Source organism: Trachemys scripta, chromosome 1, assembly GCF_013100865.1.
Source record: "Trachemys scripta elegans isolate TJP31775 chromosome 1, CAS_Tse_1.0, whole genome shotgun sequence".
Lineage (NCBI taxonomy): Eukaryota > Metazoa > Chordata > Testudines > Emydidae > Trachemys > Trachemys scripta.
This window is the reverse complement of record NC_048298.1, coordinates 19,112,691-19,126,704: the sequence shown is the minus strand read 5'-3', so window position 1 is coordinate 19,126,704 and position 14,014 is coordinate 19,112,691. Positions and strand designations below refer to the sequence as shown.

The following is a 14,014-nucleotide window of genomic DNA, read 5'->3' as shown; positions in this document are numbered from 1 at the left end:
AAAATTTTTTGACAGAAACCAAAATCTCATTTTCATCTAAATTTTTAGCAGAAAATTTCAATTTTCCATTAAAAACTGAAAACACAAATATTTTTGGCCAATTTTTTTTTCCTTTTCCTTTTTTTTTTTTTTTTTTTTTTAAAAAGGCATTTTCCACCAAAAAATTCCAAAATAAAGTTTTGACAATTTTTGGACCAGCTCTAGTATCTTGTTTCTTATATGAGATGAAAAACCAAGGATAAGATTATGGAGAGGATGGTATGATAAGATTGTTTACAATGGGATATGGCCTATCCACAACTCCTATTAGCTAATATCTCCAATGACTGGAGGTGGGACAATAGATGGGAGGACTTGGAGTTATTTCAGATAATTCTTTCCCAGGTATCTGGCTGGTGGTTCCCACCCACCTGCTCAGGGTCTAACTGATCACCATATTTGGGATTGGGACAGAATTTTCCCCCAGGGCAGATTGGCAGAGACCCTGGGTTTTTTTTGTCCTCCTCAGCAGTGTAGGGAGTGGATCACTTATTGGTTTGAACTAGAGCAAATAGTGGATTCTCTGTATTTAAAGTCTTTTAAATCAAGATTTGAAGACTTCAGTAACTCAGCCATAGGTTATGGGTCTATTACAGGAGTGGGTGGGTGAGATTCTGTGGCCTGTGATGTGCAGGAGGTCAGATTAGATGATCATGATGGTCCCTTCTGGCTCTAGTCTTTATGAGACCTGGCCATTGTTGCGATTAACAACCCTATGGGACTATTGAAAAATATAAAAACTATAGGATTTTAAACATTGGACATATCTTCCACCTTTGCCTATGAAGAAGAGTCCAATATAATGTTAACTCTTGTCCTGGACAGAAACAATTCTACAAATGTGTGCGTGTGACAGAGGGAATCTAAGTTGACATTGGGATGCTGCAATGGTCAAACTCAGTCACATATATTCCAAAATAACCCATGTTTCTTATAGGAGGTAGGTATATATATTGGTCAATGCTATTTACAGATCTGGAACCTCTAAAATCCCAATTGTCCTGCAGTAGATCTGTCCTGCAGGGTGAATTCTACTGAATAACACTGATGTCCTATAAAAAAGACCCTTTCTTCCAGCAGGTCAGGTGAAATTTTAAGGCTTCAGCAAAATGTAGTCTGGACTGGGCAAACTCTAGGCTGGAGAATAGGCAAAAGAGAAAAACATATATAGTGTCCTTTATTTATATGAAGTGATTGAATTAATACCTAAATTTACTCATGAAGAGCCATTCTGCCATCAAACTGCACCTAAAACTCTCACTGACCTAGACAGAAGTTCTGTAGGTGGGAGGATAGCAGAATATGCCCTTTATCTAAGGAATTAACAGTGGTAAATTAACTAATGTGTTAGTTTATATGTAGTTTGTTTGTTTGTAATTCTGCCTTCACTTGCACCCATGTCATACCACTGGAGCCAGGATAGAATCTGAATAAGTGTGTATGATAGTCAAAGTAGCAAGTGAAACATATAGGGATCTACTGATGACATGTTTAAACCTCAGTGATGCTAATGGGATATATGAAGGTGAACTAGACCCCAAAGTGAGCAAGTTTAAAACACTTTGATTAATGTGGTTTTTTTATATCTCAATATAATGAACAGCCCAAATTCTTACTTGTTACCTGAGTGCAATCCCATTGATTTGTTCAGTGTTTCATCATTGAGCTACAGGGATTACACCCATGTAACATAACAGAATTCAGTTCCATTCATAACAACACCTCAAAGTAAATCCAGCCCTGTTCCTAAGAACATTAAAAAGCAGAGTCTTAAATCAGGTTGGGTTAAAATCAATAATGTAAAATTGGACTAGGCTGAATCATTCTGTGTGGGTGTATCCACTGCCTATGTAATTCCAGGTGAGCAGGTTAATTCTACCCAAAAACTGTTTAAGGACAAAACTGATCCTAAAGACTAGGGATCATAAATAATTCTGATGGCCTCTTAAGTTGCTTAAAATGTAGCTGGATTTTGATAAATCTGGTGGTCCACATGTTACAGGATAGTATGATTTAACAAGCTTTCCACAGAACATCCACAAAACTATAGACACATCTTACTTGATCTTGATGTTGACTTGGTGGTCTGGAGTGGGATAACTTCTCTTGCAGTTTTCTGTCAAAGCCATGTCCATTCTCCAGACGAGACTCCCTGGGCTTGTCAAACCAATCTGTCTCTTCACGGCGGAGGTGATAGGCTTTGAAAACCAAGGACATGTCAAATGTTCTGACTCAGAGCGGAGAGAAGGGCAACAGTTTGGCGCACACAGCAAACATGCACAGTGATTATTAATTGGCCATGCAGCTCAAGCAAACATACAGGCAAAGCTGAAGACAGACTAACTCAATAAAATTAAGTAGTAAGTGGCAGAGGAGACAAGAATGAGATCCCATTTATATTAGAACTGACTATGGATATTTAATATCAAGAAAAAACCAAACAAGTATTGAGTGCCATAACCACTTTCCTCTGTCTGGGTGCTTAGAAATACACAGCAGATTTCACACATTTCTGAGGGTTTGTCGACACTTGAAATGCTACAGTGGCACAACTGCGCTGTTGCAGCTGCCCCACTGTAGTGCTTCAGTGTAGACACTACCTTCGCCGACAGGAGGGGTTCTCCCATTGGAGTAGATAATCCACCTCCCTGCGGTAGCTAGGTCGAAAGAAGAATTGTTCTGTCTATTTAGTGCTGTCTACACAGGGATTTTTCACACCCCTGACCAACATAGTTAAATCAATCTAATTTTCTAATGTATACCAGGCCTGAGATGTAGCTGAACTTTTATGAATCAATAGTTATAGCAGTGACTCCTTAAAAGCCTCTGCGTCAAAGGACATCTGTATGTTCAAGTTTCTTCAGAGAGCCACTGCAAACTGTTCTATGAAAATGGAGTCTGCTTAACTAAATCATTGTTCATCCCAAAACACAGCCTGAAGAAGAAGAAAAGTTCACTTTATAACATGGTGCAGAAATGCTACAGGAATTCTCATTTTAAATCTCATTCACTGGGTCTTGCTGTACATCTTCGTTTATGCATTATGAACGTTTCTTGTACACAGATTGCCAATCAGTCTTTGTAGTGTGCAAGGAAAGCAGGATGGAACCCTGATTCTCCTCCCATTTAAACCAGTTTTAGACTGGTGTAAACCCATTAGGCAAGAATCTCAGCCAGAGTAAATGACCATTGCTTCACTGAAGTCAAATGAACTATGATAATTGATTTGGCCAGTTCCTTCTGATTTGCACCACTGAGAGATCAGGAGCTACAAGTTAAATACTATTTTTATTATATAACATACAGATTTTCTTCTGCATGCACACATGTCAATATAAAACAAGATAAACTGTAGCTAATTAGAATCCCATGGAACAGTTGAATTTCATGTTAGAATAATCATTATAAATTTAGCATTGGACAAAGACATTATTATTTTAGAAAAATCACCAGGAAATTACAAAACTAAAATAAGGTCAGCTGTTGCTATAGTAACAAGAGTAAATGCAGTTGTTCAATGCCACAAAAGGAAATTAAAAATGCAAAACATTAAATGTATTTTTTTTCTATTTCTAATTCTTTAGTAAATATGACTTGAATGGCTTACAGAAGTTTGAAAAAAAAATCATTGCAACATTTTAGTATAACAGAAAGTTATAAATGTATGTTATTTCCCAAACACAAAAGGGAAAGGCTAGCTATATATAAATGGATCTTTTAAGGCACATTATATATGAGGTTAAAAACAATATAAACACATGCTGAAATACTTTTGCCATTAAAAGTAGGACAAATGTAATTTGGGACAAATATTAAGAGGTCAATTTTTATCCTGTATGTGCACAGATCTCTATTGTTAAACTGTTTGACAACATTATTTATCCAGTAGACTAGCATGGATACAATAAAATGAGATCTCAAATGTTGATGTTTGTCCAGATAGTGATTAATTGCTTCTAATGAGCCATTATCATCTATTATGTAAATATTCCATAGTTTGCAGATTTGCTGCAAATGACTGATTGACTGCATTTATCAGGCTGCTCCATAACTCAGCTCATAATGAAACTCCTGATCAAATTTTCTGCTTAAAAACCAAAGGTCTTGTTCTGATCCAAGATACTAATTCTGAATACCACAATCTGTTTCATCATCTAATCAGGAGAAACCCTGAAACAGAGACTCTCTCACACAGTTAAAATAATCTTTGCTGGCCTTCTCCCTTCAGAAAGCTAGCGTGCTTGTGGAATCCCATATGAAGGCTTATGGATCAAGCTGTGTTTCAATCAAAGCTGTCATGAATTCTATGATTTTTTTTCAAGTTTAAAGGAAACTATTGTGAACTTTTTGTTTGATTATTTGGGTATTTTGCATGCAGTTGGGTGGGTTGATTGGAGTTGGGAATTTCACTGAGAATCTTGAGAGCAGCCATTTTAAACCCTTGGCTGCATAAGAACTTATGGCCCTGATCCTGCAACAGAGAGCACGCAGACTGACGATTGCACCTGTACAGAGTCCCATTGAAGTCAATGGAGCCCTATGCTGGTAAAGCAGTCTCCGTCTCACACTGTTAAGTGCATGATCAGGCCTTATGTAAGAGTGATCTCAATAAAACCAACATGGCATCAAAAATATTAGATCACTTAACGGTTAGTAACTGCTTTAATTTCTCCAGTTTCTTCCTCTCCCGGGATATTTTTTGTTAGTGGCTTGAAAAAATAAAAAAAATTGAGATTCATGGTGGTCTTATAAAGAACAGCAATGGCAGCATGGAGGTGTCTACAGAGACAAGGCGTTTTATGGCCGGTGTGTAACAAAGCATGTCAGCATGTGTCCACCTATGCAAACCCAGAACCTTCAGGACCACAAGCCTCCTGTATTTGCAGCCACTAAGCAGAAGTGCTTTATCCTCAATGGGGAAAATCAGTAGGGGGAGACAAGACCATATGCTCTAAACCAGTGAGGCATGGTAAAGATCAGTGTTCATCTCAGACTTTTGGAATTTCCTCATATCTGAGTGGTACGTTTTCCAAATTTACCATAGGATTAATACTAATAGCCTCATATTAAAGGGGGGAAAATCTCTCTGAGAAGGGAACCATTAGGATTTAAATTCTCAGAGGTAACCAATAGGAACTACTCATGTTAATCAAATTAAACAATGTTTGCAGGATTGGAGCCTTAAAATTTTCATACATATTTAATAATCTATGGGATATAATCAATGTCTGGCAGCTTTGGGCCAAAGAAGATAAAATCTAAGGTTTTTATGGAGGTCAGGGCAATGATTTTATGTTTTATGGAGGTCAGGACATAACATTTCTTGGCTACTCATTGTAAATTAACTTGACCTGATCAAAACATTTGCAATTGTACTACAAATTAGGAAACTTCCATGAGCTCTTTAGCAAGAACACAATTGCTCTATGACACAAGTATATATAGATGGTCTGTGCAGATGTAACATAGTTCATGGCCGACAAAGCAGTGTAGGAATTATTCAAAATTTAAAAAAATGATAAAGAAGGGAGTGTTCAACATTATGGCATATGTGAGAGGAAATAATTGGATAACTTTAGTTAATTTAGGGCCAAGATTTGAAAAAAAAAGTTTAACATTAGACTTCTAAATTCATAGCTAGGCACCTAAAGAAATAACCTGATTTTTGAAAGTGCTAAGCACCCACTGATTTCAATGCCCGCTGTTGGGTGCTTTGCACTTTTGAAAACTATTATACTTATTTAGGTGTCTAAGGATGAAGTTGGAGTCCCACTTTATGTACCCAATTTTAAAAAAAATATTGACCTTGTGGTTTATGATTTGTTACAGTGTGTAAAAATAGCATGACTTTAAAATATATTTGCATATATTACTCATACAAATGGTCTGGGCTCAGAAATTGCATTTCTACTCCTGTCTGCTATTTGCTATTGCATAGGCATTCCCTAAGACTAACAGAAACTCAAACAGACCTCTCTCTTTTTAGGGAGCAAAGATATTTTAAAATCAGTATTCCATATTACTTGTACTGAAAAATTGCCTCTAACAGAAGAAATGGCAGCTTTCTTTGGCTAAAAAAAAGAAAAAAAAAGTCATTTTTGCAACTCTGATTAGGACTGACTGGACTAATTGAAATCACATCCATGCAAAGAGACAGATTTAAAAAAAATACAAAGTGTGAGCTCTTCTATATTGGTACTGGTTTCCCTCAGAAGATATGTTGCAATACTCCAAAGTAACTGTCCAAAACACCACACTCTGGGCTTGTTTAGATGAAGAGTTTGGTTATGTCTATACTACACAATCCTGAGCAAAATAGGTAGGTAGACCTTTATTTAAGGTGTAGGCAAGGGTTAAGTGTGCAGCAACCTAGGTTTAAATCTACAGTGCATTAACTTGCTACACATTAGCTGGCAGTGTGGACTCTGCTACCACACACTAAAAGTTCCCGCCTACACATTGACCGGCTTTCATTTCAAAGTGGAGTAGATCAAAGACCACTAGCAAACTTTTAGTGAGTGACAGAAGGGTCCACATGGACAGTTAATGTGCAGCACTCTCGTTGCATTGTTAATTTACAGCAGAGCTTGCTACGCAATACGCAATAACTCTTCTCTGACAACCCTTCTGACTGCACCATAGAGTGTGCTTGTATGAGGTTTTAGTCATTCCTATACAACATTGCATCACTGTTCAAAGGAACGAGTCTCCTTTCCCTCTTTACTTTATGTCCAAGTTGTATGGATTTCCCCACGTCCACCAAGTTATTTGGTTCTGGTTGGTACCCCATACATCCCATTCATATTTGCACCTAATATCACACACAGACTTACTCCTATATTTTCCACATCCAATCAGAGCATCTACCCATTCCTTCACTAGCTTCCTCACAAGTCCCATATAAAGTTCATGCTTCACCACCACTGTGGCCCTCAAACAACTCTGTCATTACCAGCATCTTTGTCCTCACCTCCTCCTATTATTCTTCGTGGTGCCTAGGCCGTATCCATGCTGCCCTCCTCAATGCCCTGTGTGTCCTTCTCCCATTCTCTTCTTTATGCATTCTCTCCTCAGTGTCCCTTACACTCAGAACTCCCATCTCCTTCTCTCACACAAGCTTCAAACACATTTCTTCCACAGAGACGACAATCCACCAAAGAGAAGAGCTTTACCACTGACTTTGAGGGGTGTGGAATTGGGTTGGTCCATTTGCTTTGGAACTCCTTCAAGCCAGGTGCAACACCAAGCACTCAAAAATAAAATAATCATTAATACTCCTGCCTGTGAATGTGCTCCCTTACTGTGCAGGAATAATGCATAAGCTGCACAGGAAGTCTGATGGCTACATATGATTCCAGAGGGCACCAAATCCAGGAGTGTCAAGCACCAGTAAGCCAAAAAGTGTCTTCAATAAAAGGAATGGTAGAGAGCCACCTGTTTAACAAGATTTATTTGTTGATTGCCTCCAGAGAGGGGGAACCAGATCTTGGATGTGAAAAGCCAGGGCACCTGTCATGGGGGAGAATATGGTTGTACAGGGGATGGGTTTGGTGAGCCATGGGAGGGTGAGAATTAAATAGAAGCCCACTACTTCCTTTCCTCTACCAGGACATTGCTCCTGTTCCTTCCTACCCACTTTTGACTCTCTGGACCAAGAAGGCTGGGTCAAGGACTTGAGTGACAGGGCTCACTGGACAGCTTTAGGAACAGGAGAAGAGGAGAAGCTGGGTGTCATCATGTTGCAGGCTGGTTGAGGGGTGGTCCTGCTGGTGCACATGCACTTGAGCCAGCAGGCTTTCTATTTAATAATAATTTCTCCAGTTCCATTGACTGACAGCTCCTAGAGCTGGCCAATCTGCAAGGCTTTATGAGAAATGGGACAAAACAAAGTTATTTGTAAAAATGAAACGGCCATTGGGATAAGCTCAGAAAAAAGGGGCAGCAATTGTTCCCAGAGACATGTGGTCAGCCTAATAATGAACAAGTTGTGAACTGAGTTAGAATAGGTCTAAAAAATATATCAGATTCAGAACCAGATCAAAACCATCCCTTACATCATAAGTATTTGTCACAAATAAATAATGTAACTGTAGAGTGGTATTATAAACAACTGTGGTTTTATCCATGATCTGTTTATGTACTACATAATAACAGAGGGAAGGCCAACTTTTTATATGGATTTGGGGCCCAATCCCACTCTCTTTAGCTCCAATGCAACTTCAATTAACTTCAATGGAAGGTGCTGACATTCCATACAGCCTTTATGCAGAGCTCATCCTGTGATGGACTGAGTGCCTTCAATTCCCATCTTCCTTCATTGGGAATTGAGGGCACTCAGCACAGTAGAGAGATACTCAGCACCGTGCAGAATCAGGCCCTTAATTATGAAAAGCCTACTTGCCCTGAAATAAAAGCTTCAGGGTCAGACCGCAAAATGCACAGAAACTTATAGAAAAATGACTTGCGGCTTCTCAGTCTACAATAGTGTGAGATCAAATACAGGGAAAGCAAATGTTATTCATCTTCTAAACCAAGATTTCCCCTTTGAATTCAAAATGATACAGCTTATGAACAAAGGGAAGCAATGCTTTTCAAAATCATAAATTTGGGTTATGTATAAGTACAGGAAGCAACCATGCCTACTTCACAATCATGCAAATTATTATTTTGCGGTAATTATTGTCACTTACAAACAATATAGTGCATGCAAAATTTTGGGTTTTTTTATTGTGCAGTAAATATACACAAGAAAAGTTAACGGAGCACATACAATGAAAAGCAGATGATAACTTAAACATGTGCGTTTCATTCTCTTTCAGAGCGACTATGATTTTTAAACAGTTTTAAAACGTATTAAATTTGACTAGAGTCAAACCAAGTGGATGTATAATTTGCAGTTATTTAGTACTTAACACCAGCTTAACATTCTGCTGTATTTATTTAAATGAAACACTTTTTAATTACACCATTTATAATACATCAGAGGGGTTCCTTCTCATGAACCTAAGTGAGATAAGCTCTTGTGCTTATCTGGCAGAAGTACTGTATAAGGTCCACATAAGACCAGTTAAGCTGGTTAATCCACCAATGGAAGTGAAATATTTTAAGCAAGTTTATTGATGAATGAGGTTACCTTGTGCCATCTAAACAATAAATTTTCTTACATCATCACAATTCTGAATGCACAGAAGTCCACATGACAAGATATATTTTAACAGACCAGATTTAGAATGTTCATTTGCTATCACAGTAAACTCTCTATGGTTCTAATATACAGTACCGACTTTTAACTCACAATACTATTGCTCGTAAGGTGTCATTATAATTCTGTGTGCCTCAGGAAGTTGAGCTACTGATTCTTGAAGCCCAAAATGAAACTTTATGCATCCAGTTTTTCTTACAAGATTCAACTGTTTTTAAAACTTTGGGGGCCAGGTCAGCAATTTTTCAAGAGAAACTGTGTAAAAAATCCTCCAACAACCAAATTTCAAAGTATGAAGCCCCATGTAAGGACAGAAGAGAAGAGTAAATAGGGCACACTTTATATACATATTATTCTATTTATATAATGCAGTTAGAAAAATAGACACCGACAAATAAAAAGGAAAATGCACAAGCAAACCAAAAGGAAACCAAAACAACAACAAATGACTTGAGCGTACTATTGTATCGAAGCACCATCCAGAATCTGCTTTTAGAGTAAAACAAAAACAAAATTAGAAAAGAGAGATACACAAAAGATGCACAAAGGAACAAAAAGAAGAACAAGTCCTTGTAGGATGATAAAAATCAGACACATGCATAGAAATGAGGATTTGTGTTGTGAGAGTAACATAGCAGTCTGAGGCCTAGTTTACCTTCACTGTCTGACATGGCATGCTGGAAGTCATCCATGATGAAGGCTATATCCCGGTCATACCCGCGAGTCCGTGATTCTTCCCTCATATGTTGCTGGACCTCAGGTAGTGAATGGCTTGATCCAAACTGCTCCCGGGTATCTGCAGATATTGGTGGTAAGGGTCCAGCTGCAGCTCTTGCCATTCCCATTGGCTGACCAACAGGACTTAAAGGGCTCTCTTCCTCTGAGTTCTGTGCTACTATTGGGATTCTTCCCCTGCTTTGGCTAATAGGTAGACTTGTAGGTTTAGTTCTTCCAGAGGGAGCTGCATGACTAAAAGAAATATCTAATGGTTCAGACTCTTGGGCTTTCAGTCTTAAAGAAGAGCTAGAGGAATCTCTTTTTAATGATAAATCAAGTCCATAGACTGAAGAGGGTCTAGATGAGGGCCTGGATCTACTGCCACTACTATAGGACTTGTCAACTTCATCTTGTAATGTGGATCTCATTGTTGGACCTAGTGTGGTCCCAAGGCTGGCTCCAAGGGATGATGTCAGTGTTGGCCCCATAAATTTCTGTTGGTCCGTGATATTTTTTCGGAGGCCAAAAGTGATGTCATCCTGAAGAAGCCTTGCCCTGGAGGCGATGCCCCCAAGTGATGAAGTACTAGAAGTCATATAGCTTGAATAATCAGGCTCAAGGTCTCGACTTTCCTGGATAGGTGAAAACTTTGACAGTTTGGGGTCTATCAAAGCCTTCTTGTGCTTTGACTGCTTTTGGTAGAGGAGGGCTGCTGGGAGCTGCTTGGCCGCTTGTTTCTCAAGTGTGAGCCTGCTGATGCTGTATTTCTCAGATTTGGGGAAATGCCTGTAGCTGGTATCTGCATGGTAATACTGAGAAAGGCCAGCAAGGTGATCGAGACTTTCTGCACCCCTGCGGAACTCCTGCTTGATCTGATGTTTCAGAAGTTTTAGCTCATAAGGATCTTCCATTGGATCTTCATCTGCTTTCACGTAAGTATGCAATCTAGAAGAAGTTTGCAGTGGTGCTAGGAAGTCCGTCACTTCCTGTGCTCGCCGGGCTTCGGTGGTTCGAAGAAGCCGATCGGTTTTTGTCAGCTCCTTCTCGTGGAGGCTAAAAGCAGAGCTCAGTGCTGCCGTTCCCTTTGTAAGCTCTCCTATATCATCCAGCAGCACATAGTTTCGTGGTGTGTGATGATGGTCTATGTCTGCATAGAATGAATCTGCAGATATGCTTGATATGGGGCTGCTCGCCATGCTGCTTCTCTCATCCAGCCCTATCCTTAAATCCAAGGTATTGTATTTGCTGCCAAGATGGGAAACTGCATAAGTAGTATCAGTGGAAACAGGTGCTATCATGAGAGGCTGATTACGAATCACATCATAGTTTGATGTTATCTTAGGCTCCAAATATAATGCAGTTTGCCTTGGCTTTTGCTGTATCACCATCATTTGTGACGGGAGTTGATATGATGACTGTTGGGTTGGTGGAGGCTGAGCTTGGGGAGTAAAGGACATGGTTGCCACAGGCTGGAAGGCTGACTGGGTTTGATAGGGTGAAACCTGTTGATGATATAAAGTCTGCTGCTGTTGGTAATGTGACTGTTGTGTATACTGAGTTGGTGCTTGGGTAGGGAGAGCAGGAGAAGAATATTGATATTGTGTATAAGGGCTTGTAGGGGGAGCAAACTGAGTTTCTGGCTGGGTCTGCGGTGGCATGAATTGATCAAATTCTGTCTGTGGTGCAGTTCGTGGTCTTTCCAAGCCATGCTGGGCTTCCATTCTAGTAGGCCTGGTATTATTAACTTCACTGTCTGACATGTAATCACGTTCTTCTGCTACTCCTTGGAGATAGGCACGCTCTCTCTTTTCTCTTTCCTTTAACAAGGCTTCTTTCCGCCTATTGATGCCCATTTCCAAGTACCGCAGTTTGGCATCTATTTCTTTTTCTTCCTCATCTAGCTCTGCTTGCTTCTTCCTAAGCTTGGCTGACTCTCGTTCGACCAGATCCAATTCCCTGTCTATATCCTGGAGAATTTTAGCTCTGGCCATGGTGTTGGTTCTACAGATCCTTCTGCGTGAAACTGACCCCACAGTAGTGAATGCTGACTGGGTCCCTGTGGTAGCATCTTCTGGAGGTGGGTTGGGTAGAGTCCTCTTTACTTTCTTCTGGGTGCCCGATGTTATACCTGAAGAACCTTTAGCCTATAATAAAAGAAACAAAACTGAGTCACTATTCTGGAAACTTAAATTCTAATACACTGCAGGCTGGTAAGAACACTTTTTAGCATTGTTTCAGATCTTAAACATATGCTATACCTGCTGTAGAGGAGTTTGTGACATCTGAAAATAGGCAACAGAAAAAGACATGCAAGGGTGCATTCAGAGCCTGTTTAGATAAGTCATCTAACTAAAAACAGGGCAGGCATCAAAGAATTGCCACTGATGTTTTACACGGCATACTGGCCTAGGACTTTTTCTTTATTAGTTTAAGGTTCAGAATTGTTCTGTCAGCTCTACTGCAGTTCCTCTGAGTTTTTGATTTGCCATTTTATTCTTATACTCTGACACACAGTGAGTACCTGTATACACACACATATATATAAACACACTCCCTCCACACAATATTCTCATGACAACTCTGGGCCAGCTCCTGAGCACATGCTAAGCATCCACAACTCATACTGAAAGTCAGCGGCTGAAGCAGCTCTTTATGGTGCCAACACGCCCCATTGTCAGGTGGAGAACTGGAGAAGCTGTGACTGACCCTCTGGAGAGTGGATGATAGTCTGTCCCCATCACTACTGACTGCCTTATCCCCACTGCCATGAGGGAGCCCCTGCAGGCCAGAGCTCTGTTCTGCACAAGAGGTGAGCAACCCCTGCTTGGCTCCCCTCAAATGTGACTGTCCTTGCAGAGGGATATTAATTCCAAAACTAGGGAACTCTCCATGACATTAGTTGCAGTGGCAGGACGTGATACCAAGAGAGATCACAGAAGGACCTATATCAGGGATCAGCAACCTTCAGAAGCCGTGTGCCGAGTCTTCATTTATTCACTCTAATTTAAGGTTTCGCGTGCAGTAATACATTTTAATGTTTTTAGAAGGTGTCTTTCTATAAGTCTATAATATAGAACTAAACTATTGTTGTATATAAAGTAAATAAGGTTTTTAAAATGTTTAAGAAGCTTCTTTTAAAATTAAATTGAAATGCAGCGCCCCCCCAGACTGGTGGCCAGGACCCGGGCAGTGTGAGTGCCACTGAAAATCAGCTTGCGTGCCGCCTTTGGCACGTGTGCCATAGGTTGCCTACCCCTGACCTATATAAATACAAGTCATGAACTTTAGGTAATTTTTTCAAAGCTCCCAAGTCACATTCAAGGGAAACAGGCAGTTTTGCAAATAGGACTATTAAGTTACATTGATGCACTGGAAATTTTACTCTGTCTCCCTCTGCTCCGCATAAGCTTTGCCTTAGTAAAGACCAGAACTCGTTTCCTTAAGTATACATGTAGAACAATCACTTCTGTCCCCATAGAAATGGAGTCACTGTGATGGTAGAACATGGAAGCTATTTAACAGCTTATGTAAACACTAAAAAGCAGATTAAGACAAGAACTGAAGAATTTTATATGCCAACTAGATACCTGCTTCTACCTCTGTATGTTCAACAGAAGGGTAGCACTCTAGCAATTGTTGTCAATTTAAAATGTACTTTTTGCTGAAGTAAATGTTACTTCAATCAGATAAGAAGTCAACAAGATTAATTTTAATTACCGTAGGAGATACTATTTCCAAGCTACGTGTTGTCAACTAATAGTTGAAAAAAATTGAAAAAAAGAAGTACTAACAGCCTTCTTTGCCAGCCCCCTGTTAACCTTAACCTTATCAAGTCAAAATAATCAACCCAATGTCATTTGTCATGGGTCTTTAAGCAAATTTTCACCACGTTCTGAAGGGCCATTTAAAGCTCTTTTCTTCCTCATAATCTAAATTCCATCAACTTTTGCATGCTTTGCATTTCAATAAATGTAATTTCATTTAAGTTTCAACTTCCTGTGGCCATTTCCCAAACCCATATTGTGCCAACAAATCAAAGAAGCTAATTTTTTCTCA

At 39.5% G+C, this 14,014-nt stretch overlaps 1 protein-coding gene across 3 annotated transcripts in view; it reads right to left on the bottom strand.

Moving 5' to 3' along the window:
• Positions 1 to 14,014, bottom strand: part of PCLO (piccolo presynaptic cytomatrix protein) — a 504,664-nt gene that overhangs the window by 184,169 nt on the left and 306,481 nt on the right. For all 3 annotated transcript variants that reach the window (XM_034765561.1, XM_034765570.1, XM_034765579.1), the window contains exons 7-8: positions 9,897 to 12,102; positions 2,101 to 2,237 (exon numbers count right to left, since the gene is read on the bottom strand). In XM_034765561.1, the coding sequence (XP_034621452.1) occupies positions 2,101 to 2,237; positions 9,897 to 12,102 (2,343 nt within the window). The remainder of the gene's footprint in view (positions 1 to 2,100; positions 2,238 to 9,896; positions 12,103 to 14,014) is intronic.